At 31.3% G+C, this 22,554-nt stretch overlaps 2 protein-coding genes across 6 annotated transcripts in view; one reads left to right on the plus strand and one right to left on the minus strand.

Annotated features, from left to right (window-relative positions):
• Window positions 1-1,122: 1,122 nt before the first annotated feature.
• Window positions 1,123-22,554, plus strand: part of prom (prominin) — a 39,116-nt gene continuing 17,684 nt past the window's right edge. For 3 of the 5 annotated variants that reach the window (XM_089703047.1, XM_089703048.1, XM_089703049.1), the window contains exons 1-13: window positions 1,123-2,272; window positions 2,656-2,711; window positions 11,605-11,825; window positions 13,470-13,657; window positions 13,992-14,087; window positions 14,393-14,595; window positions 18,244-18,379; window positions 19,184-19,354; window positions 19,791-19,890; window positions 20,507-20,588; window positions 21,244-21,407; window positions 21,700-21,921; window positions 22,265-22,380. In XM_089703047.1, coding sequence (XP_089559173.1) covers window positions 1,285-2,272; window positions 2,656-2,711; window positions 11,605-11,825; window positions 13,470-13,657; window positions 13,992-14,087; window positions 14,393-14,595; window positions 18,244-18,379; window positions 19,184-19,354; window positions 19,791-19,890; window positions 20,507-20,588; window positions 21,244-21,407; window positions 21,700-21,921; window positions 22,265-22,380 — 2,743 coding nt within the window. In that variant the 5' untranslated portion in view covers window positions 1,123-1,284. The remainder of the gene's footprint in view (window positions 2,273-2,655; window positions 2,712-11,604; window positions 11,826-13,469; window positions 13,658-13,991; window positions 14,088-14,392; window positions 14,596-18,243; window positions 18,380-19,183; window positions 19,355-19,790; window positions 19,891-20,506; window positions 20,589-21,243; window positions 21,408-21,699; window positions 21,922-22,264; window positions 22,381-22,554) is intronic. The other 2 variants (XR_016316552.1, XR_016316551.1) reach the window with 1 other exon arrangement.
• LOC149482910 (protein takeout-like) lies at window positions 2,726-7,786 on the minus strand. The gene is made up of 5 exons (XM_089703087.1): window positions 7,625-7,786; window positions 5,416-5,638; window positions 4,793-4,917; window positions 3,853-4,005; window positions 2,726-3,090 (listed from the first exon to the last, which is right to left on the minus strand). The coding sequence occupies exons 1-5, from the start codon at window positions 7,695-7,697 to the stop codon at window positions 2,939-2,941; spliced, it is 726 nt and encodes a 241-aa protein (XP_089559213.1). The 5' UTR covers window positions 7,698-7,786; the 3' UTR covers window positions 2,726-2,938.

Consider the following 22,554-nt stretch of genomic DNA (forward strand, 5'->3'; position numbering starts at 1 on the left):
TACTAATTTGTCATTTGGTAAGTAATAATAGAAAATATCAAACTCGATTTTCAAATAACTCACCTGGAATTATCTATAGGTCAAGTTAACTCGGATAAACTAAAGAATTTCTCCAAATGCATTCCTGGTTCCATGACGCGTAGACCCGCTGACCCGATTTTAGCACGACCAGTCAATTTACCTTAAAAAATCTCGGAAACCTCAACCCGAAAGAAAGCAGTATGTTGACATAACACACATACGGCTCTTAACGGGCACGTGCCCTCATTTTAGCCGCAAACGAAAATACACTTTTAAACCTTTTGACACCTTTCCACTTAAGGGTCACATTACTTTGTGCATGAAGGGTGATTACGACCTTCTCGGAAATGTTTAGGAAGGGCTAAGGTTAAGTTTTAACGATTAATTCAAATTGTTTCTAGTAAAAATTGGAATAAGTAGAAATATTTAAGATAGTCAATAGAATGAATGGTATTCAGTAGTTAGGTTTAAGTATATTGTAACTCAATTACCCCGTTACTTTATATTGTTGGCCATGTATTTATGTCATATCGGAAATTGTCGATAAAATCCGCTGCGGTTTCTTAACATAGAATAGGTAATGCCCATTGTTTTATTATATTCATTTATTATTACTGAAGATATAACTACTGACGATTTTTTGAATTGTTCTCGATCGATTATTATTCGAGGGAATTAAGTGTTATGGTAGAGTATTCCAAAATAAACTTGTTGATATTAATTGAGTTAGGTAAAAATTAAATGAGCTAAAACGTGCTTCGATTTTGAATGAGAAACAGATTGTAGTTAAGGTGATGAACGTCGAAAGAGTCGTGACACCTAGGTATACAGAAAAAAACGAATATTGAAACAAACTGTATTTTCTGTGTCTAATTTAAGGTTTATTCAGAATGTTTACAAGTTTAAATAGATGTTAATTATTAAGCTATTAAGTAATTAGCATCTATTGAAACAGTCCTGTATATTAAAAAAGTTCTACCATCAATATTTAATTCAATGCTCATCTTAATGAAGATAAATTGAATTTCCATACAAAATTTTTCCTTTGACAATAATCGTTTGAGAAGCATTTCATTCTCATTACTCTGTCTATAATCCAGTAAAGGCAGCGGAGTCGACATGATACGATTGTGCTGCGACGTCGGGCAGACTGCTAAGTGCTCCAAATACCCTGTTCAATGCCCTACTCCACAACTTAGTTCATCATCGATAGTTGTAATGAAACGTCGCGAAGTGATGTAAGAAGTGAAATATGGCATAAAGATGAAATCCACTATAATTTACATAATCTTGCTAAGTCGGGTTATGTCGCAAACCGCTCCGAATCCAGTGAACGAGATAAACACGTTACAAGACGTGATCGAATCCGATTTTCCCTTGCGAGAAACGGCGCTGAGTTCAAAAACGACTCCCGCAGTGTCGTCCGGATACAATCTTGATGTCGCTCCTCCCACCGACCCGGACAAGACGCTGGAAGCGCGACAAGAAAATTTCCGAGCAATCTCACCAATTTACTCGATTGAAAAAACGAACGTTGAAATAACTGATGGAGACGTAGCAAAAAATTATCCTTCATTTCGTAAAGGAAATTCCACGCCGCGAATGGAAAGTAAAAATGAAAATAAAGATATAAATAACACATCGAACGCCTCCCATTTGGTGTGGGATAATTGTTACGAGACCACATACAGAGATAATAGACAAGTCAACGCGCCGGTTCATTACGACATGGAAAACGCGCATCGATTGGAGATCGAAAACGGTGGAATGTTGAGAAAGAGGGATTTTTTACAAAACAATAATTCCTTAGCTGTTAAAACTTGGTTAGAAAAGTATAACAATTTGAAAAACTCCATAACAGGTCGTAAGACTACTTCAACGCAAGAAGCGGAGACATTTTCAACGCCTCCGTCGACCTCCACTGAATATTCAGACGAGCCCTTCATAGACATCGACACGATTGAAATGAACTCGGTACAAATCATTCCAATAACGAAAGATATTTTGAAGGAATACGAATACTCTGAGCCTTATAATGTGACTCTCGATGTGCTTGTGACAGAAAATAACATCAAAGCGAGTTACACTGAAGATTGGTTCGAAGAGGAGGACAGAACGAAAATAAAATTTACTAGTATGCCTCAGACACAAACCTATTTGATACCAAAATTCAAGCTTGAAGAGGGATTTCACCCTTTTAGTTTTATGTCAAAGTTTTTTGCGATGATATATCCCTTCGATTTTCCAGTCGGTAAGTGGTTTTCAATTTTATGTAGACTAAAATAACCTCCAAATAAATAATTAACCGTATTATTATTTCAACATTAGGACGCAGTAACTAACTTTATCATTAATATTCAATATTTTTATAGTAAACTAGCGGTCCGCCCCGGCTTCGCCCGTGGTACATATTTACGTTTTCTCTACATAAAAACCATCCTCGTACTTCAAGGAATATAATAAAAAAAGAATTATCGAAATCGGTTCAGCCGTTCTCAAGTTATGCGCTTACCAACACATTTTGCGATTCATTTTTATATATAAGATTTTACTATAGCAATATTTGGAAGTAACCACATATTTTGAATGTAAAGATTATATAAAATCATTATAAAACATATTATTTTTACTCAGGTCTTATCAAGGATATTGTATGGGGAAAATTCACATTCCCATACTCATTTTTACAGGTAATTTTATTAACTATAACACACTTTTACTTTACTGAATTTATTTACTCCAATCAATCTTATAAACAAGTTTACTTTAATACATCACGTCCTTAAAGTATCTATTAACTAAATGGTAATTACTTAATATAATTAATCACAGCTATTTTGGACATTTCCCTACTAATGCTTTGACAGTTGACACATTCTCTAAGAAAACAGCCTTAATTATAAATTAAAAGCAAAAATTACTCTACGATAAGTTCATCTTTTGGAATACGCTCAAAGAACTGTTTGATATTATCAAAGGTTAATCTTATAATTGTATCAACGACGGGCTTCCCAAATTCTTCGACGACTTGCTTCCAATTTTCGTTCAAGAACGCCAACACTGCTTCACCTAATAGAAAAAATTACAATGTTATAATTTGGATTTCTTGTAAAAATATAGCGCTTACAATAAAAGTATAATATATGTAGTTTTAACTAGGGTCAAAATTATTGAAATACACGTTAACTTTCCATATTATTCTAAATACTGATAAAATTTATCATTTCTATTTTCTAAGTACACTTGTTATAAATTAAAGAAGAAAATAGTCAATTCATTTAAGTGATTTGAATACCAACTCAGTATTTCATTGTTTATTTAGATAAAACATTAATTGAGCAATTTTAGCGTATTTAGGTCAGGGTTAACCGCTAAGTGGTTGTAAAAATGCCGTCACTTTCGCAAACATATTAAGATACATACTAAGATCTCACACGCCCACTGACAATACATAAATAATAATAATTAATTAGTATGGATTTTCGTTTGTTTGTTTTGCTCAATCTGGCATGAACTCTTGACTTTCAAACTATACATACTTATATGAGATGGATGCAATACAAAATGTTGTAATGTAACTTACAAGGTTCGACTTTCATAACAGTAGCTGAGACTCGCGACTTTTTAAATTATATTATAATTTTTAATTATTTAACAATGAGACGGAATAATCGTCGTGAAAAATAATTGTTACTGACAAACACTATTCTATAGTATAAATCTTCTATTTTATTTAAAAAAATTAAATCTTTAGTAGAATCAGTAGGTACTGTAAATCATCTCTAGAGAAGTTCAAACGCAATATTAAAACGCTAAAAAGCAAATACTTACTGAGTTCTTTGTTTCCTTTGAATAAGTTGGTGAATACAAAGGTAACTCTATCACCGAACTCATATTTTACTTTGTAATCTTTCACCACTCTGTATACAACACCGTTTCGAGTCACATCTTCGAATATGAGTTTCGAATCGAAATGAATGTTAGCTGAAAACAAGGAAATTGTTTAACATATTAATAAACATAAAATAAAGTTTACTTAGTATTAAAATAACGAATACGCTCTATATTTTTCGTTTACGTTTAAATAAATACAAAGCATAGCAAAGTATTAAAAAACTTATATATAACTAGCTTTCCGCCCGCGGCTTCGCCCGCGCAGTCAAAGAAAAACCCGCATAGTTCCCGTTCCCGTGGGATTTTCGGGATTGCGTCATTTTCCCGGGATAAAAAGTAGCCTATGTCCTTTCTCGGGTATCAAACTATCTCCATACCAAATTTCATGACAATTGGTTCAGTAGTTTAGACGTGATTGAGTAACAGACAGACAGAGTTACATTCGCATTTATAATATTAGTATGGATATGCTTCTCCATCATTTTCATTTGATCAAAATATTCTTGAAGTCAAATTTATATTTTTATATTACGTTTAAAGAATACATTTCGAAATAAAGTTGGCAAAAGGACAATGTGACACGCATACTCGATATAATATTAAATCAATAGAAAGTTTTCATGTTATCTTCTTTTGTAACTAATTATGTCATTAAATTAAATAATAATTAAATATGATCATAGAACAAGTACGTAAATACATGTCACATACATAAATTAAACTCTATTGCTATTTTATTTCAATAAATTAAATTCGCTAAAAATCTTCCGGTTCATAATTAATGCCAAAAGCTGTTTTACGGAAGCAAACTCAAATTATTCTTAAAATTTTTATAGCTCTTTTAAATCAGACAAAACGCATAAACTAATACACTTACGAGTTTTAACTTTGGCATCTCCATCACCATTTATTGTTACAATTAGAACTCTTCCTTTGGCCGTATATTTTCCCTTTATCGTTAGATTACATCTCAAGGAAAGTTTTGCTTCTAAGTCTACGTAGCTGTAAAATAATGGTTACGAATGAGAAGTATATAATTTGTTTAGATGAATGTCTTGCAAAAATATAAGTAATTAATCTAATGTAAAATAAGTACATAGTAAATATCGCAGAATGTGTGTTTTTCTTGTATTAATTGTGTTACCAAATTATATGCATGTAAGCCAATAATTGGTTGTCATTATTATGTTTGTCTCGTAAACTCAATAATGCAAATAATCTATCTCTAAACCGATTTATGTAGTTACGTGTGATTAGGGAGCCCACTAATCAAACAATGCATTTAGTTCCCAAAATTATTCACCTATCTGGACAAAATTTAAACCTGGATAATTTAGCCTAATTTATTGCTAGACACATATATTTTAGCAATGGTTGTATGTATGTACTGCTAAGTAATCGGAATTTCCTTATAAAAAATACATTAGCTATCCAAAACTAAGAAAGAAGACTAAATTGCACACTTGAAGCTTACAGCCACTAAATAACCAGAACACACACCTAGCTGATTCCACGACGCATTTTTTGAGCCCAGTCATGACACCATCTCTGAAATTGATTTTCAAACCTCCGGGCAGCTCTAATTCTATTTTATCCTGGTGCATAGGATCTGAAGAGTTGATTCCTATAGCGGCGATTCCCTTTACAAACGAAGGGATTGTCTCCTGAATATTTTTCTGTAGACATTCTGACTTCAAACCAGGACATGGCTTGATATAATCGGCTGAAATTAAAAAGTACATGAATATAAATTTAGATTTGAATGCTGAAATTTATTTTCTGGTATCAAACAGAATGATTAGCATTATTCTAATGGAAAAAATATAGATTAAGGTCCTATGCGTTGAGAATGTAATAATTAATCTAATACCGAATTGACGATTATATTTATCAAAAAGTTGTTTAGAATATATAGTACAAATCAAAACCGGAAGCTATAAAATATTATATTATTTTTTAGACAAACACAGAATCAAAATTCATTTCCTTGATAATAATAGCCGAAGCTAACCAGTTACAAATATGCAAAAAATATTATTGTTTTTTTTTCGTTAAAATTTACATGTGTGATAGGTATATATTATTTATTTTACGATCCAATAAGTAGTTGAAATTGACATTAAGTGATGTTATACGATTGTTTACAATTCTACAGTGGCCTTGCGGTTGCAATAAATTCTAAGTGTGCTTTATTGCACATTTAAAGCCCAATAAACCAAGTATTTTCTTACATTTGAATTACTTATAATTGAGACTAATACAAATAACGTAAAGTATTTAATTTAACTCGTTTTGCATTATTTTTTTTCTTTCAGTAATGTTTTATGGTCAAATTAATGATGAGCCTTTTGAGCCCAGTCATACGGTGAACTTTAAAACGTTTGAAGTAGTATCTAATCACTTTACTATAAGAATAGGGCCAATGAACTTGCCACAGACCTTCTAAAATCTCAATATGTACTGAGTGCGGTAGGTCTTGAATGATATCATTGTAGGGACAAGGAAAAAAAAGTGAAGAAAAACCATTAATGCGATTTACCTCTGTTTTATATTTTAGAGGTGGATATCGAAATAGCTTAAAGATTTCTAAACAACAAAGCTTTACAAAGTTTGAGGTACAAAACGTCGATAAGTGGATATTTAATTTACTAAAAAAACGCTACACACAAACAAACTCTACAAATGAAACTGCTTTGGTTGCCTTATCTAAATTTCTCAATAAAATATGTATCTTCATTGTATAACTTTAAATGGATAGTGATTATCGGGAAAGCTTTCGTAAAACAAATTTTAAGGCAAATATTGTTGTAGGTACTAAATTCGATTACTAAGCGCTGGGGGATTTCAGCTACCTATTCAAAAATATAATTGAAAAATTGGGAAGTTCGCATTTTAGTTCGGTTCTATCCTTTCTTCAATATTTATATACCCTCAATTAGGGTTAAAACGTCTTCCCATATTTATCTAAATTCGTTAATTCAAAAATGTATTTTATGTCATAAGAAAATTAAGTCTTTATTAAGTTAGTTTTTAACTAATAATGAAGACGAACATGTGGTACATTTTCAATATGCAATACATATTCCATCTTTGAGTATAGGCAATGAAATTGCAAAATCGAAGCCTTCGAAATCATATTGCGATATAATAAATAATGAGTTAATATTTCGAAACAAATCTGATCTGAGATATTGGAAGTTAAGTTATTAATAACAAATTATTATAGTAGTCTTATTTGTTTTGCTTTTCACTATTAGGTTTAAAAAGAAAAATAAGGGAGTGCTTTTCTCTTCTCCACTGCTACAAGAAGTGCATGATAGAATGCATCATTTTCTAACACCGAAAAGTTCTATAACTTATTTTAAAATGTTCGGAATCACTACGTAAATATATGTTTATAAAATATTATAATATATTATGTTACCCCATTATGTTATTTTTGTAAACGTTAAATTTTTATCGTAGGTATGTAATATTGTAATTTTCAAATCAGTCGAAACCATAAAACTTTTAAAATGGAATAAATGCGTTTAATTATAATTTGGGGTTTTATATCGCAGCATAATAATAATAATTAAATAATTAATAAAAAATAGGTAAAATTAATTCATTTGTTTTTTTTTATAAAAAAAATTCAAAAATCATAGAAACGATAAATCAATGCGATAATGAAAATAAACAAAAAAAATAAAAAATGCATAATACTTACGAGCTATTTTAGCAAGAGTATGATCACAGAAAATAACGATTAACAAAAACAATATGCTTTGTTTATAAAACATTTTGAAGTCCTATTAATTTTATTTTCTCCCTCCAACGATACAAAACTTAATACACGATTATAATGAACGAAAACTTTTGCTGTACTGATTCAGACGCTAGATATATCGAAAAGTTTGTCCTCAGATATGCTTGTGTTGTGTTTTTGTTCAATATTAATTTATTTAAATCAAGGCGAAATATTCAACATATCATTTATATATGAGTATAATATTTTGCATCGATTCAGGGTTAATAAAACATTATGGAAAGCTTTTTACTGTCAATCGAAATAATTTAATTTATTCGGGTCGTATATGACAAGTTTTTGTAGAGATATTATTATTGTATGAGTATGTTATGAATAACATATTTCCTTTTAAAGAAATTTATTTACAGTAATAAGTGGTAATAATAAGATGAGTTTCAATGAAGATATAATTTTGATTACATATTTATAGGAAACCTAGAAGCGGCAATAATGCCTTGCCAGAAGTGACATGACATTTTAAAAGGATCACTTCCTGATATTCGATATTAGCTCAAGATAGTGCTAAAAGCTTACATTTAAAAAATTTAATAGTAGATGCACATTTTATAATATATTTTGGATTATTTTTGTATGTATTAAATGGGAATAGTATGAAAACTATAAAACTACTCTATTTTTTTCCATATTATATTAGTAATGTTTAGAAACGTTCATTTCATACAAATCTGAAGACTATCAAACATCTGCAGTATTATAATAAAAGTACAAGACAGTTCCATAGGATATAAACCATACAAGCATTATTCACGGATTCGTCTCCCAATAGATAGTACGGTCATTGACTTGTGGTCTGCAGTTAATTGGTTAATTTCACAATTTGATTGAGGGATCGATCAACGTGACGTCGATACTGATTGCCACGATTTCAGTCTTATACCTGATGAAAATTTGAACTAGGTTTCATACGAAATTGGACGTTCAGTCCATTCGAAGCTTACCAGCCAATTATGTTTGGGAGTGGAATTAGATGCCTTGTTTGAGAAAGTAACGTAAGTAGCTAGTGTAGACGTGGTTTTTGATGCCCTGAGAATAATAATACGGGATGTATTGATTTTTTAGTTTTAATAATATAGCAATCAAATGCTTTACAAATATGAATTTTTAAGAATAGGTGAAAAATCTATCACGAGGCGGGATACGAACCTGGAATGGCGAGAGACGGGTTTGAATTCACGTGATAGAAATTTTTAGTGCATTTAAAGAGCCAGTAAGTTCAATTCTCGAATGGAATTATAATATCAAATATCATAAAAAGGGTCCAAATTAAAATAATAAACGATTTATTGAATACTAGCCAACGACGACTTCATCCACTCGTTGAAGAAAAGCTGTTTAAAAATGTTGTTTAAAATGTTAATATTTTTAAATAAATAAGTACTTAGTATTAACATAGTGATAAAATAATTAACGGTCACAAAATAGTTATAACTAGGTTTGTTTTACGCTGCTTTCAAGCATTATTACCCTGTAAAATTGTTAAACACCAACTTCTAAAAGCTTGCTCACAACAATGGTCCTTGCATTAAATATAATTATACACGAACATAAACAGCTGTCTGTTATCTCTTTTGTCTTAGACAATATACGTAATACCATTAGCCCATATTAATTTAATTGTCTTATTCGAAACCTTAAAAGTCAAGGCATAATTGAAAAATGAATAAGATTACTGTTATAACAACATTGTTATAACCAAAACTGTATTAAGCCTCGGAACAACCTTGACCGCGTTTTGCTGTTTCCATATGTTTTGCGAATATATGAATAAATATTTATCACGGAATTTTGTTTATAATAAATTAAATTACGACAATCTGATAACGTGAAATGTGATACAGGTGCACAGTTCTGACCAATATTTTTAAACACTGTGACTGTGTATGTTATTTTTACTAGCTGTGCCTCGCGGTTTTACCCGCATTGCTCCGCTCCTCTATGATTGTCTTAGTATGATGATATAATATAGCCTATAGTCTTCCTCGATAAATGGGCTATCTAACATTTTTTCAAATTGGACTGGTAGTTCCTGAGATTAGCGCATTCAAACAAATGGGCTATCTAACACCGAAAGATTTTGCAAATCGGACTGTTAGTTTCTGAGGTTAGCGCATTCAAACAAACTCTTCAGCTTTATAATATATTTAGTAGTATAGATGATTCATTGAGATTTCTATTATAGGTTTATAGCAAAATCACAAAAAAATTATTTAACCATTATAAAATTGTAAGTTATGAGTAGAAAAAGATACGATCTTCAAACTTAAATGTGCCTCTCTGTAATCATTAAATTAACGGTTAGATACAATCTAAAAACATATACCATAGCTTAAAATATATGTCTATAGACTTACAAATCTTACGTATAAATTGTGTCTTCGTCAGAATACAAACAAATGTAATTGGTCATTTACAATCATAAATAAAGCTGGCGACTGCTTTGGATGTGTTTTCATTATAGTAATGACCGAATAAACATAATTCGGCACTTGTTTTAGACATCTATTTGTGTCGGACACTCCTTAGCATAATTAATGGAACGCAAGATTTTATATCTTCTTTATCTATTACTACCTTTCCGCCTACGGCTTCGCCCGCGTTTTCAAAGAAAAACCTGCATATCTCCCGTTCCCGTGGGATTTCCGGGATAAAACCTAGCCTATGTGTTAATCCAAGTTACCCTCTATATGTGTGCTAAATTTCATTGAAATCGGTCCAGTATTTTATGCGTGAAAACCATACATACATACATACATAATTACAAACCTTGCCTCTTTATAATATTAGTCTAGACTAGCTGACCCTACTTCGCCTTCGCTTGAGAGGATTTTTTTTTTATTTTGCAATATTTTTACATTGTTGCTCTACTTTAATAATTAGTCGTAGCGTCGTGTAGGTCGTCATTGTTTTCGTTGTAACTATTTAGTAATATAAGTATATAACCCAAAATAGATATTTGAATATGAACCAGTAGTTTCTGGGAAGTGGGATACGCGCATTTAACCAAACAAACATAAATAAGTATGTATGCCTGCCACGGAAGTTCTGCGTAAAAACAGCCTAAATTTCAATCCAGATTAATTTCTGCAGGTTTGCAAAATGTATATGTAGGTAAAATAGAAGCGTACTTAATTAGATTGTTTTTAATTCAGAATGAGCATGTCAACATTTTAAAAAATGTAGAGCCAAATTATTTGAGTCCAATTTTACGAGGCGATAGTATTGTTATACGTCAATTTTTTAAGCCCTCGGGTTTAACTGCTATTCACATTTATTAGCTGGATAAATACGGATATTATACGGACGTAATATGAATATAATATTTTTGATAATAACAACAAGCTAGTCGATTAAACTTGAATCAAAACTAGGATATTTTTAAGACCTTGAAAAAACTTCCACATTTATTATTATCTTGTTTAAATACCTATTATAAATATTTTGTCACAAATACATCGTAACAAAAAATAATATTATAATTAATTCTTTATTAAACAGCAAAAAACATGCCATAAGTAGGTAGGTATTTTATTTTTTTAAGTTACAACATTTTTTTTGTTTTCCTCGTCGATCATAGTGTTTTTAACATAATATAGGTTAATTATAAAGTATATTACTATAATTATTGTGAAATTGGTTCACATCGAAGCAATGAACATAAATATTAAATAGGTACATAATGGATATTCACTGATAAGTAGTATTGAATCTATAACCACCCTTTATATTGTACTTACTCCAAAGACACAGCTCATATAAATTATGTTATGATTTAAAAAAATCATTGAAAACAAGCTTATAGATTTTTTGACCTTTACCATCCATGCATTGTTAATCTGTTTAATTTATAATTCCAATTATAAACGTACACTATTCCGCAGTCAATCAAAATGGAGTCAACATTCCTAGCCTTCGTCATCATCTTCGCGTGTTTCGCGCTAGTCATACCCATGTACCTTCTGATCCTGGGTCTGCTATCCCTGCTGTCGAGCACCAACCGCGAGGATGAGCTAGAGTCTGGCGCCCTGTTCCCTGACGCTGAGCCAGACTGCAATGATAAGAGTCTGGTGATCGTGACGTTTCTGGTTGTTTTGTTGTGTGGGTAAGTACATTTGCCATTAAAATTAGATTAGTATTAAGAACGAAATGGAACTTGGTATTTTGCTTCAGGCTATGGGTTCTACGGGACTTCTCTACCATAGGTTATTTTTTACTTATCGGGGAAATTCCAAGACTGTTGTAGCCAACACTCATGCTATATTATAATAAATATATTGTTTAATTATAAATTTGATAGTGCGTGATTGTACTAAATATAAACAAGAGCTTAGAGCATAGACTGATTATCACTAAGCTTTTTTAATGTTTGAAAGGAAATAAATAATGAAGCTGACTAGAAAAATTTGAGTGAATTTAACTTTTCATTATGTCGCTAGATAGGATAGGTATAGTCCGCTAGGGCAAAGGTAGTCTTTTTAAAAATAATACGTGCTTCCTTCCCGTACAGAACTAAGGGAAATGTGATTTCATTTTCAAGCATTTGGACAAAGCTAATCAGTTTTTGTCCCGAATATAGTTGGTACATTTTAGCTTTCATCAATCTGCTGGCTGTAGTAGGTTATAATCATAATAGTAAACGAATGTAAGGAAACGAACTGATTAAATTAATTGTTAATCTATCTATAAAAAAAAACTTAAAAAGATCTCTTTTTTTATATCACAACGCGGCAAATCCTTATACGTACTTTGTCAAGGTGTTGTTGTATTCTGGGAAATATTATATTTCCGGACAAAAATACATGGTACAACAGATAGGGCAATTAAAACTTTGTAAAAACTTGTTATATTATCGTCTTCCTAGAATTACATTTATTTTACTGTACGCTGTTAACGTATTTTTTTTCATTAAAATAGTAGACTTATATTCGTAATTTGGACATTGTACATATGCGATAAATTATTTTAACCATTTATTTTTTCACTAGAATGCATAAATTTAACATTTATATTTTAGTAAATTATGCCACAATAACAAAAGCACAGTAAACATATAAAATTATATTATATTTTATTACAACTAGCTAAGAGATGGAATAGGCTTTATTTCCTTATTTATAACAATTATGGCTCACCATTTTTTATAAAACAATTTATATTTACTACCAAAAAATTTTTCACGTTCGAAATTTTTTCACAATAGGGCTACCAAAAATCGTTGACACATACGCTTTACTTTACAATAGAAAGCGAATTCAACACACCGAAAGCGGCACTTTACCTTCGATCCGATTGAGAGCTTTTAACGCGATTGGACCGCAGGTGAAATTCATTGAAACGCAAACCATTAAAGAGAACCCTCTTAGTGACAACCCTTGCAATCAGCGGGCAGTAGGTCAAACCCTGTTAATTTGATTTTGCACATTTTGCTCCGACATAAAATTCTTTCACTTAATCGTCGTGACCGCAATTTTATGCATTGTTTATGTGCCAATTTAAACTGAGTATTAAAAAAAATAGTCTAAAATTTGCAGATATTGCAAAATAATGGTCATATTAACAGCTAATTACATACGTTCGTTTCGATATGTCGAAAGAGTACCGAACAACTTTTAATTTTTAAATTTTGAGGCGAACATTGAATTTACGCTTATTATTTTTATCATACACTGGACTTTCCATACCTACAAACTATCTATTATTACCTTCTACTTTGGACTTATTTAGAGTTATAACAAATTCTTTTCAGATCTCTCATATCAGGTATGGTGCTAAGCAGCGAACAATCTAGAATAGCTGCGTCTGATAGTCGGAACGTAGTTAGTTGTGCGTGTGCCGACATTGCTGCATGGCTTTCAGCTGCAGCCAGGGAGCTGCATCAGGGTCTTGTACCACCGATTGACATGGTGCTGTATGCTTATAGGAATGATTTGAAACGTGAGTGTTTTGTATAATGTAGAATTAATGGCCAAAAAATGATATTAAAATAAAATCTAATTAAAATAAGATAACAGAATTTGAATCAGCTAATTAAATAACCTATAATTAATAATAAGTCAATAATTTATAAAAGAATAGAAAAATACGGAAATGGAAGTAAACCGCATTCTTTGTTAAAATCGTAGACAACGTATTTTCACATCCGATAAGCATGATTTACTAATTGAATTATGCTTTTAATCTTCTACTAGCAACTGAAAATGTTTAGCAATACGATTCCTTAGTACTTCTATTTTAAAATGAATAATAAATTAATCTTAATTATTTTCAGACGTGGACACTCTATTGGGAGATCCCATACAACAAGCGATTTCTTCAGAGAGCGGCATCGATTTCGTCCTGGATTCTTTAATGGATATTGTGATAGGTACAACAGTTTGTATTTATAAAGTATAATCATATATATTTTAATTTATAACATAAAATATATCCTATTCAATCTACAACGGTACTCAAACCTTGATTGCCAGAATGTATTAAGTAGTAAAGAAAATTAGTTACACCTTCTAAAACATCTATGTAACAAAAAAAAATAACATTATACATGTTCAAATTCAATACGCTAATACCTTATAAGGTACAAACAAAAAACAGACACAAACTTAACGAAGGATTAGAGATAATTAATTGTTCTATATTATTATGTGAAATAAAATGAACGCAACATTCCAGAAAGCAAAGAAATATCGACGAAAATAACTTCCCTCCGGAACTACACAATGAAGGCGAGGACGCTAGCCACAATGGCCGCGGACAGGATTCAGGAGCTGAAGCGACAAATAGACAATCTGAAGAAACTGTGCTCCAGCAAGGACGCGCCCCTTTGTGATACGATCAACACCAATACGTTGAAACTACAGATGCAGTTTGATTCGGTAAAGATTATCCATTTATTTTAGAAACAATGAGGCTATAATTAAATTAAACATTAAGAGATATTAGGAGCTTGGGTCTATACGGGTATGTAATTTATAATAGTGTAATAATAAATAAATCTACTACATATATAAAAATAAGTCGGGTTTTCCTTCCTGACGCTATAACTCCAAAACGCACGAACCGATTTCCACGGTTTTGAATTCGTTGGAAAGGTCTCGGGCTCCGTGAGGTTTATAGCAAAGAAAAGGTGTCTCTGGTGACGAAACGGAGTTCGCCCGGTTTGCTAGTTGTTAATAAATAATAATGTTAGAATATTTTCAATGTAGCAATTCAAATTATAATATTTTTGTTTACTTTTGGAATTAAGAAAAGTAATGGAACATGATCCAATTTTAAATATTTTGCTTCGGTCATGGACGTATAAAAAAGACGGACGGTATATCGCCTAAACATTGAGTGAAGCCTAGTAATGGCGGCGAAACATCCATGTGTGTGTGCCATGTTGCCATGGCAACAGCTGTCCTGATGACAATGGCGGCTGTATTTTTTTTCTATAAATTTTGCCGTAATAATTTTGGCATTAAAACATAAAAGAAATAACTTGCTTCCCTGTGGAATGTAATCCCTTGTGTTTTGTTATTTAAAATTGTACTGTTGCGACACCATTTAACCACGCAAGACGGCATTTTAAATATTTTTTGTGAAACAGTGACGCAGTTAATCAGTCGGTAGTTCACGACGTAATGGCGGCCGACTAGCTTACTATGGTGAGAGTGTGTGCGTGTTTATTGTCTTTACACGATCGCTAGCTTACTATGGTGGCTTCACGTTGTTTGTTCGTAATACGGTGTCCGTCTTTTTTTATACGTCCATGGCTTCGGTATGAAAGATAACTGTCAAATTGAATTTAACATAGAATCGTGCTAAGCTCAGATTAAACTAACGCGCCATTTTGTGGGCTTTCATTGGTTTATGCAGTAATTGTATTAAGTTTAGAGCAATTGTGGTAAATCTTACGGCTTATAAACCATGTTAGAATTCAGATAACATGTACTTAATCTTTCAAGTCTCACTCACTCAATAATAACATGGTTTTATACTGCATAAAGGTCTTTTTTGAACTAGATAATATTTAACTAGATAATATTTTCCGAGTTTTTGTTATATCCCATTAATATAATAAGTACCTACTAGAACAACAGGTCACTTCTGCAGTTTGTGATTGAACTATTTTGAGACGTTTGAACAAACTTTGAGAACACAATATCGCTCATTTGCGACAAGAACGTGTTAACGAGCATATGTATCGTTATGGAATAATGATACAGTAGAATCCGTCGCATCGCGCTCTACCTGCTGCTAAAACGCGATATTTCTAGCTCCAAAAATGACCGAGTTATGAGGGAAAAGGTCGGCGACTATCGGTTTAGCGAAATCTCTTTTTGCTCTTGAATTTAATGCAAGAACGGTTTAAGTCAGTTGTCGCTGCTCCCTTGAGAAGGAAACTGCTGCCCGATTGCGGTAAAAACGTAACAGCTTATTGTATCACGGTTTTGCTGAAAGGTAAGTACAGCTTTTTGTTTTTTTACTGATTTATATTTGCAGCTATAACGGGACATTTGTATGTGGGTCATTATTGTAGTAAAAATAGTATTCGCATGCTACGGTTTACCTAGGATTGTCCCGTTGTTGCTGAAATAAACAATGTTTTTTGTTGGTTAATTTAAGATGTTCCGTTACAGTTGATAATAAAAGTACAAAATGTTTGGTATTTAAGTTGGTTATCTCAAGTTAACACATTCTTGATAAAAAATAATACATTTTTACAACGAATACGCTACAATGTTGCATTATAAATGATAAAAATGTTGTCTGATTACTTAATTTATTTTTCAGATGGAATCACGGCCTAGGAAGCTTGTAAATCTTGTACGAGAAAATATTCATTATTTTATTTTACATTCACTTAAGTTAGAAAAACGAAAAGATCATACCGATTCTCGAAATACGAATGAATTAAACAATCAATTTATTTTATAGCATAAACGAGTAAAAAATACCACTGAATAAAGAAATATGAAAAAAAAATATTACAAATCAGTTAAAAAATGCAAGACAGTCCTACGAATCGAAAGCATCACAAAAAAAACTGTGCCGCCCTACCCGTCAACTAAAAGAGAATCCTGCAAGGAAACCTGCATTTTCAAGTGTCAATTTTTTTTCCGAAGAACAACACCGTGAAATACTGAAAGATTACTGGAATTTAGGAGAGATCAAGAAGCTGTCTCGAGACAAGAACCTGTGATTTGTTTTGCTAATATGTTTATTTGATTTATGTATGACCGGGACCCGCAATAAAGATTAGTTTCCTAATATTACTGAGATAAGCAAAATATAAAACAAAGTCGTTTTCCCCGGCCGAATGCTTGCCGTTTTGCAATTTTGATGCAGTTTTTGTTAACAGATAAAGTGATTCAAGAGGAAGGTTTATATGTATATTGTATAATAGCATCCATAAATAGGTGAATGAACTGTTATTTTTGACGTTTCTAATGTGATGTTGTAAATAATTACATTATTTTCCGCCTGCATTGCAAACGCATTCTGAACCCTACGAGATTTATCAAAATAATTTACCTACTAAGTATTTAACACATGAAAAAGTCTTCAGAAAAATCGATGGTATCAGGATTGCACCCGTGCGAATTCGGGGCGGGTCGTAATGTTATAATTGCCAACGTTTGTGAGTAAAAGTAAAACAAAAAATATTAATGTCTGGTTATAATTGTATATTTTTTTTAAATGTGTATATTACTTGTATTTCAGAGAAATATCTTTCATTTTGTAAAACAAAGTACAAAAATAAAAAGATTTCTACTACAGTAACACGTTTTAATTAAAATTTCCAATACATTTAGGTTACTGATTATCAATAAAACGTAACAATACGACATAACTTGTAAAGTTTTAGATTTTTATTCAATTTTTTTTTCAAGAAAAATGATACATATCTGTTTGTAACGCAATACTGCACACTTTTTACAAGAAAAACGCAACAAGAAGGGCCCTTTCTGAAATAAATAATCATAATAAATTTAATAACCGACTTATTGTTCTGAATACAATTTGATTCAAAAAAACGAGAACGTTTTAATATGTTGTATTGAGCTGAATAGTCTAAGCATAATAATTAAAAAGTTACAGGAATTTTAAACTTTCAAATGCGTTTTCCCAACAATTGAGATTTTGACTTTGTCACGTTATAGAAGCAAATGAGCGATATGGGATATATTTAAGAAAGAAAGTTTAAATTCATAATGTTTTTGAAAGTAATATATTGTAGCATCATGATATATTATTATGGTGTTAAAGGGGCTGAAATAACGAACTAAACTTTATTCAATATCCTGCATCCCCGATCATCATACTTACCTCATTTTGTTTTTTGCATGTGTGTGTACCGGTAAGATTATAAGCAACGTACTAACTCCCATAACACTGACTTACATGTCACCTAATTTGCTACTTTTCCATAACTTTCCATAGTCAGTTTATACGAAGGATGACGTGCCAGAAGCACATACACTCAATTTACGATGTTACTCTAGTCTACTACAAGTAACGCGTAGTTAACTCTTCCACAGATACTACAAGAGCCTCAATTATTGGAGCTTAGAACACTCGGCGTAGAAAACTTGACACAAGCGATAGCGCAGGCGAGACAGGAGTTCGAAACTTTACCTTCCGCGATACTCTCACAGACGGAAAGCGTTCGAGACGGTAATTATTTGTTTATGAGGATAGTGATTTAACGATTTACAATTATGAAGTTCTATAGCGCACATAGTTATAATTAAAGGAGATTCATGTGTATTCGTTTCTATATTTTATATACGATATTACAACGCGACGGTAAAGAAATAGTTAATTTAAGATATACAATATACATATTGCATAACTACATGTCAAGAATTATTAACATAAAGTATGTCAAAATAAAGGGCTTTGCGTAATTATTGAGGTAGCCCTTGCCACGTTCTACTAATTGCTAAATATTACGTTTTGTTATTATTTCACTTTATTATGTCTTTCAAAACTAGTTCTTAACATAATATTGCAATATAACAATAAAATAAAATAAAAACATATCCAGTGTTTTAAACTATACGCCGTCGTACCATGAAAGTGAAGCACTTTTCTCATTAGGACTTTTAGAAAGGCACTTAGCTTATCAGTATTATATAATATAATCTGATATAATACAGCAAGTTCTCGCGACTACGCTAGTCTATGAGTCTATTAACTTTAATACTAAAAGTATGGAGTTTATAACAGGAACACCAGTTTATAGTCAACTTAATATAAAATTAATTTAGTATAAATTACATTTTTTAAATGAGTCTATTTAAGACCCATGAATGGCAACCATTATTTTTCTGTCACAACTGACCGAAGCGAAATTAAAAAAAAAATGAAGCTGGCTGGAAATAATGGCGGTGTGGGTTGAATTAAAAAAAATTGTAAAAAAAATAAAAAGCGAATATTTCACTGCGTGTGGTCCTGTTTTAAATTTAATTATTTCAGATGTTATTCGAGATATTGAAATACGACGGCTTATGGTTCATAATTCAGCAAAAATATTAAAAAATATAGTTCGACATTTAACATCTGGATTGCATAGTTTGTCAAGAAAATTGGAGCGTGGATTGGAGAGACTAGAAAGATATGATTATTGGAGATGGATTTTAATGTTGGGTAAGAAAAAATAAAACATTAATTTTAATTATATTAAATATTTATATCTAGTAATAAATTATTGAAAGGTGTAAACGTTTTAAAATGAGTCAATCGTGCAAAATTGTAAGTTACCGTACCTAATCGTAATTATTTCAGATTCCGCATTGTTTAATGCTTTCATTAACATTTTAATCTGTTGATACATCATTAACATATAATTATCACATAAGAAATCGCCTAATTAAAAAAATGCAAATAAACTTACTTAATAGTGCAAAAAATTGTACCTATATCCACATATTTCGTTACGCACTAACCACTAAACTGATTTAAATATTATACATAATAAGATCACAGTGCGTATTATAAAATTCCATACCTATTAATTAATATTATAAATGATTACGTAGGTATTCAACTGTAAGATTTGAATACATTTCTTGATTAATTTCAGCATGCACTGTGGCTTTCGGTTTTGTAATGGTCCTCATATTCCTTGCTTTGCTCTGTGGTTGTGGGAACGCAAAAATCCATGCAAAGAGAACATTGCAAATGTAAGTGACAACTTTATAATTATTGTCTTTATGTATACTTAATACTTATACTTTTTATTTTAAAAGTAAAAAAATTCATCGTCACATTTTTTAAATTTTGCATTGGTAATAATTACTGTCTGTGATATAGATTATACAGTAACGATAAACCGTAAATAATATCTATGGATTATTGAATTCTAAATTTAAATTACGCGCGTTACGTTGTTTTCTAATTTCTTTTTTAATTCAAAGTTTGTATAATATGTGCTTGTAGCAGCTGCAGCTGTATTTATGGCTTTTGCTTGTAAATATTTATTTGTTACATAGAAAATAATATTAGCTACGGTTTTTGTCAGGCGAATTTATTTTCGTATAGTTAGTATTATAGTATTATATTATATATGTGGTGTAGTGTGGTTTGATTGATGTTAAAGTTTCGAATCAACGATGGAATTTTTTATGTTACATTTCTACATATCTATGTACATAATAATATCTGTGTCTATAACTAACCTTAATCAAATTAGGCGTCCATTGACTTCTCTGACGCAAGAAAAAATTATTATAAAGAGGAAAAAAAACGAAAAAAAGACACACTTGGAAAGTCTTGATATAATTCAAATGACATTTACAGATCTTCATTGTGGCTGTGCTTCGTTTCCCTTGTTTTATGGTGCGTGATATCCGCCACATTCCTTATCGCAGGACACGCTGAGGTAAAGTTATGCTTTTTATCTCCGAAGAAATGTTTATTCAATATTCTTTTGGCGCCTAATTTAGGTGAATATTTGGTGAGATAATGATAATGTGCTGAGTACGAAAATTACTTCGATTTATTTTTGATAAAAGATGTTTTGTACGTGTACCTAAAAGCAGCAATATTGTAGGTAATTGATCATTACGTGTTTCAAAATATGTCTCCTATAGATACGTTGTATGCCAAACATTATTTTTATCTTCTGTTGCTTGTGCTCTTTCAATGGGAGAATTAATGAGAAATATAAATCGATCCATCTCGTACATAAAAATTCTAATAACTTTATATCAACACTACAATATAATTCGGTATAGAAATTAATGATTTCCAACGGATTTCAAACGTGATTAATTATTCATTGTCACGGAAAGATTGTACAATAGTGTTCTAAAGAGACAAAAGAGATTTGTTTAATAATTAATAATTATAGTAATAATTACTAATTATTCGTTTCTTATCAAACAATCAAATTTATTAGGCAATGTGAAATCGTTATGAAACACTACAGTTTACAGCTATAGTATTAAATTGTCTCATAAATCCAACCACAAAAACTCTACACTACGTGTACGAAATAATAAGTTCCGGTCAAAAGGTTCATCAAAAATTCGCAGGTATTCATATGTCATGCGTTATGGGACTCCCCGCAGTATAGCACTCTGTCCTCACTGTTGGACCGACCCTCACCTCTTTTGCCACATAATGAGGGTATTTTCGATGTGCTACTGCGTGAACTAGAAAATGTCACGATTGAGGTCTCCGTCAGGGATGTTTTGAGGTTAGTTATTGTGTTTTGTGATTTTATCAGTTAACGGTTATGTGTTTGGCTTTTGAACTTTAGTTTTTATTATAAGGAGAACTTAACTTATTTGCTTGCATGAAGCAAACGAGGTATACTACATATGAATGAAAGTATATAATACCTACCTAATTAATATTACAAAAAATACTGAAAATGTTCACAAATTATGGACAATGTTAATGACAAATGTATCTAACTACCTACAAATTATATTAAAACATCATAAGGGTCATTTTAGCTGTTAAAATATCTAAAAAATATATTACAGGGATTGCGAAAAAAATCATCCCGCGTACGTAGTATTTCAACTAGACAAAATGTTAGACGTTAACAAAGAGACGTCATACTTCGAGTGGGAGGAGCTGCAAGTAGATTTGGACAGATTATCCGCTTCTATCGATGTCGGCTTCTTGAAGACGATATCGACTAACTTTAATCGGTTATTGCACGATATACTTGTTATATCCGATGTTAATATGACCAAATACAGGTATGTTATATTGGGGCTGTATTAAGAATATTGAGTTTTAATGTAATGTTCGTTTCTATAGTGTATAGAAATAAAATTTGTCTGCCTGGCTAGATATAATAGCAAAACTCATGATCGATGTGTTTGTTAGTTTTAATTTAAAGTAAAAATTTTCTTGTACGATAATTAAATATGTGGCTTAAACTTTTGATCTTTATAAAGGCAATTTACAAAATTCAGTATCTATATCTTCCTTTTATATGATATTTTTTAATATCCCACATTTGAATACCTTTATATCTTAACTTTTTCCCCCTTTTTCATACCCAGTAATTTAATAAAGAAAAACTCCTACTTGTTCAAGGTTAGAATACGACGGACCTGTCGTAGGGAAGGATTTGCCTTCACTACTGGACCAGTTGGAAAACGTAGCGGCTCAAGTCACCGACTTGTCCACTGCGGGAAGGTTGGAAACATTAGGTAAATAAAAAAAAAATGGTAATAATAGGGAACTTCTTACGATTATAGAGTATTTGAGGTATATTTGCGTTAGTAGGTTAGTGTAGTTACGTTAGTGTAGTTGATGATTTTCTTTTTGTAATAACATAGATTACGAATAACCCTAAATAAACATTGAGATAATATTACTACGTA

Source organism: Colias philodice, chromosome 14 (assembly GCF_061535455.1).
Source record: "Colias philodice isolate Cphi_HAF_F1 chromosome 14, ilColPhil1 Martin Lab GWU primary, whole genome shotgun sequence".
Taxonomy (NCBI): Eukaryota; Metazoa; Arthropoda; class Insecta; order Lepidoptera; family Pieridae; genus Colias; species Colias philodice.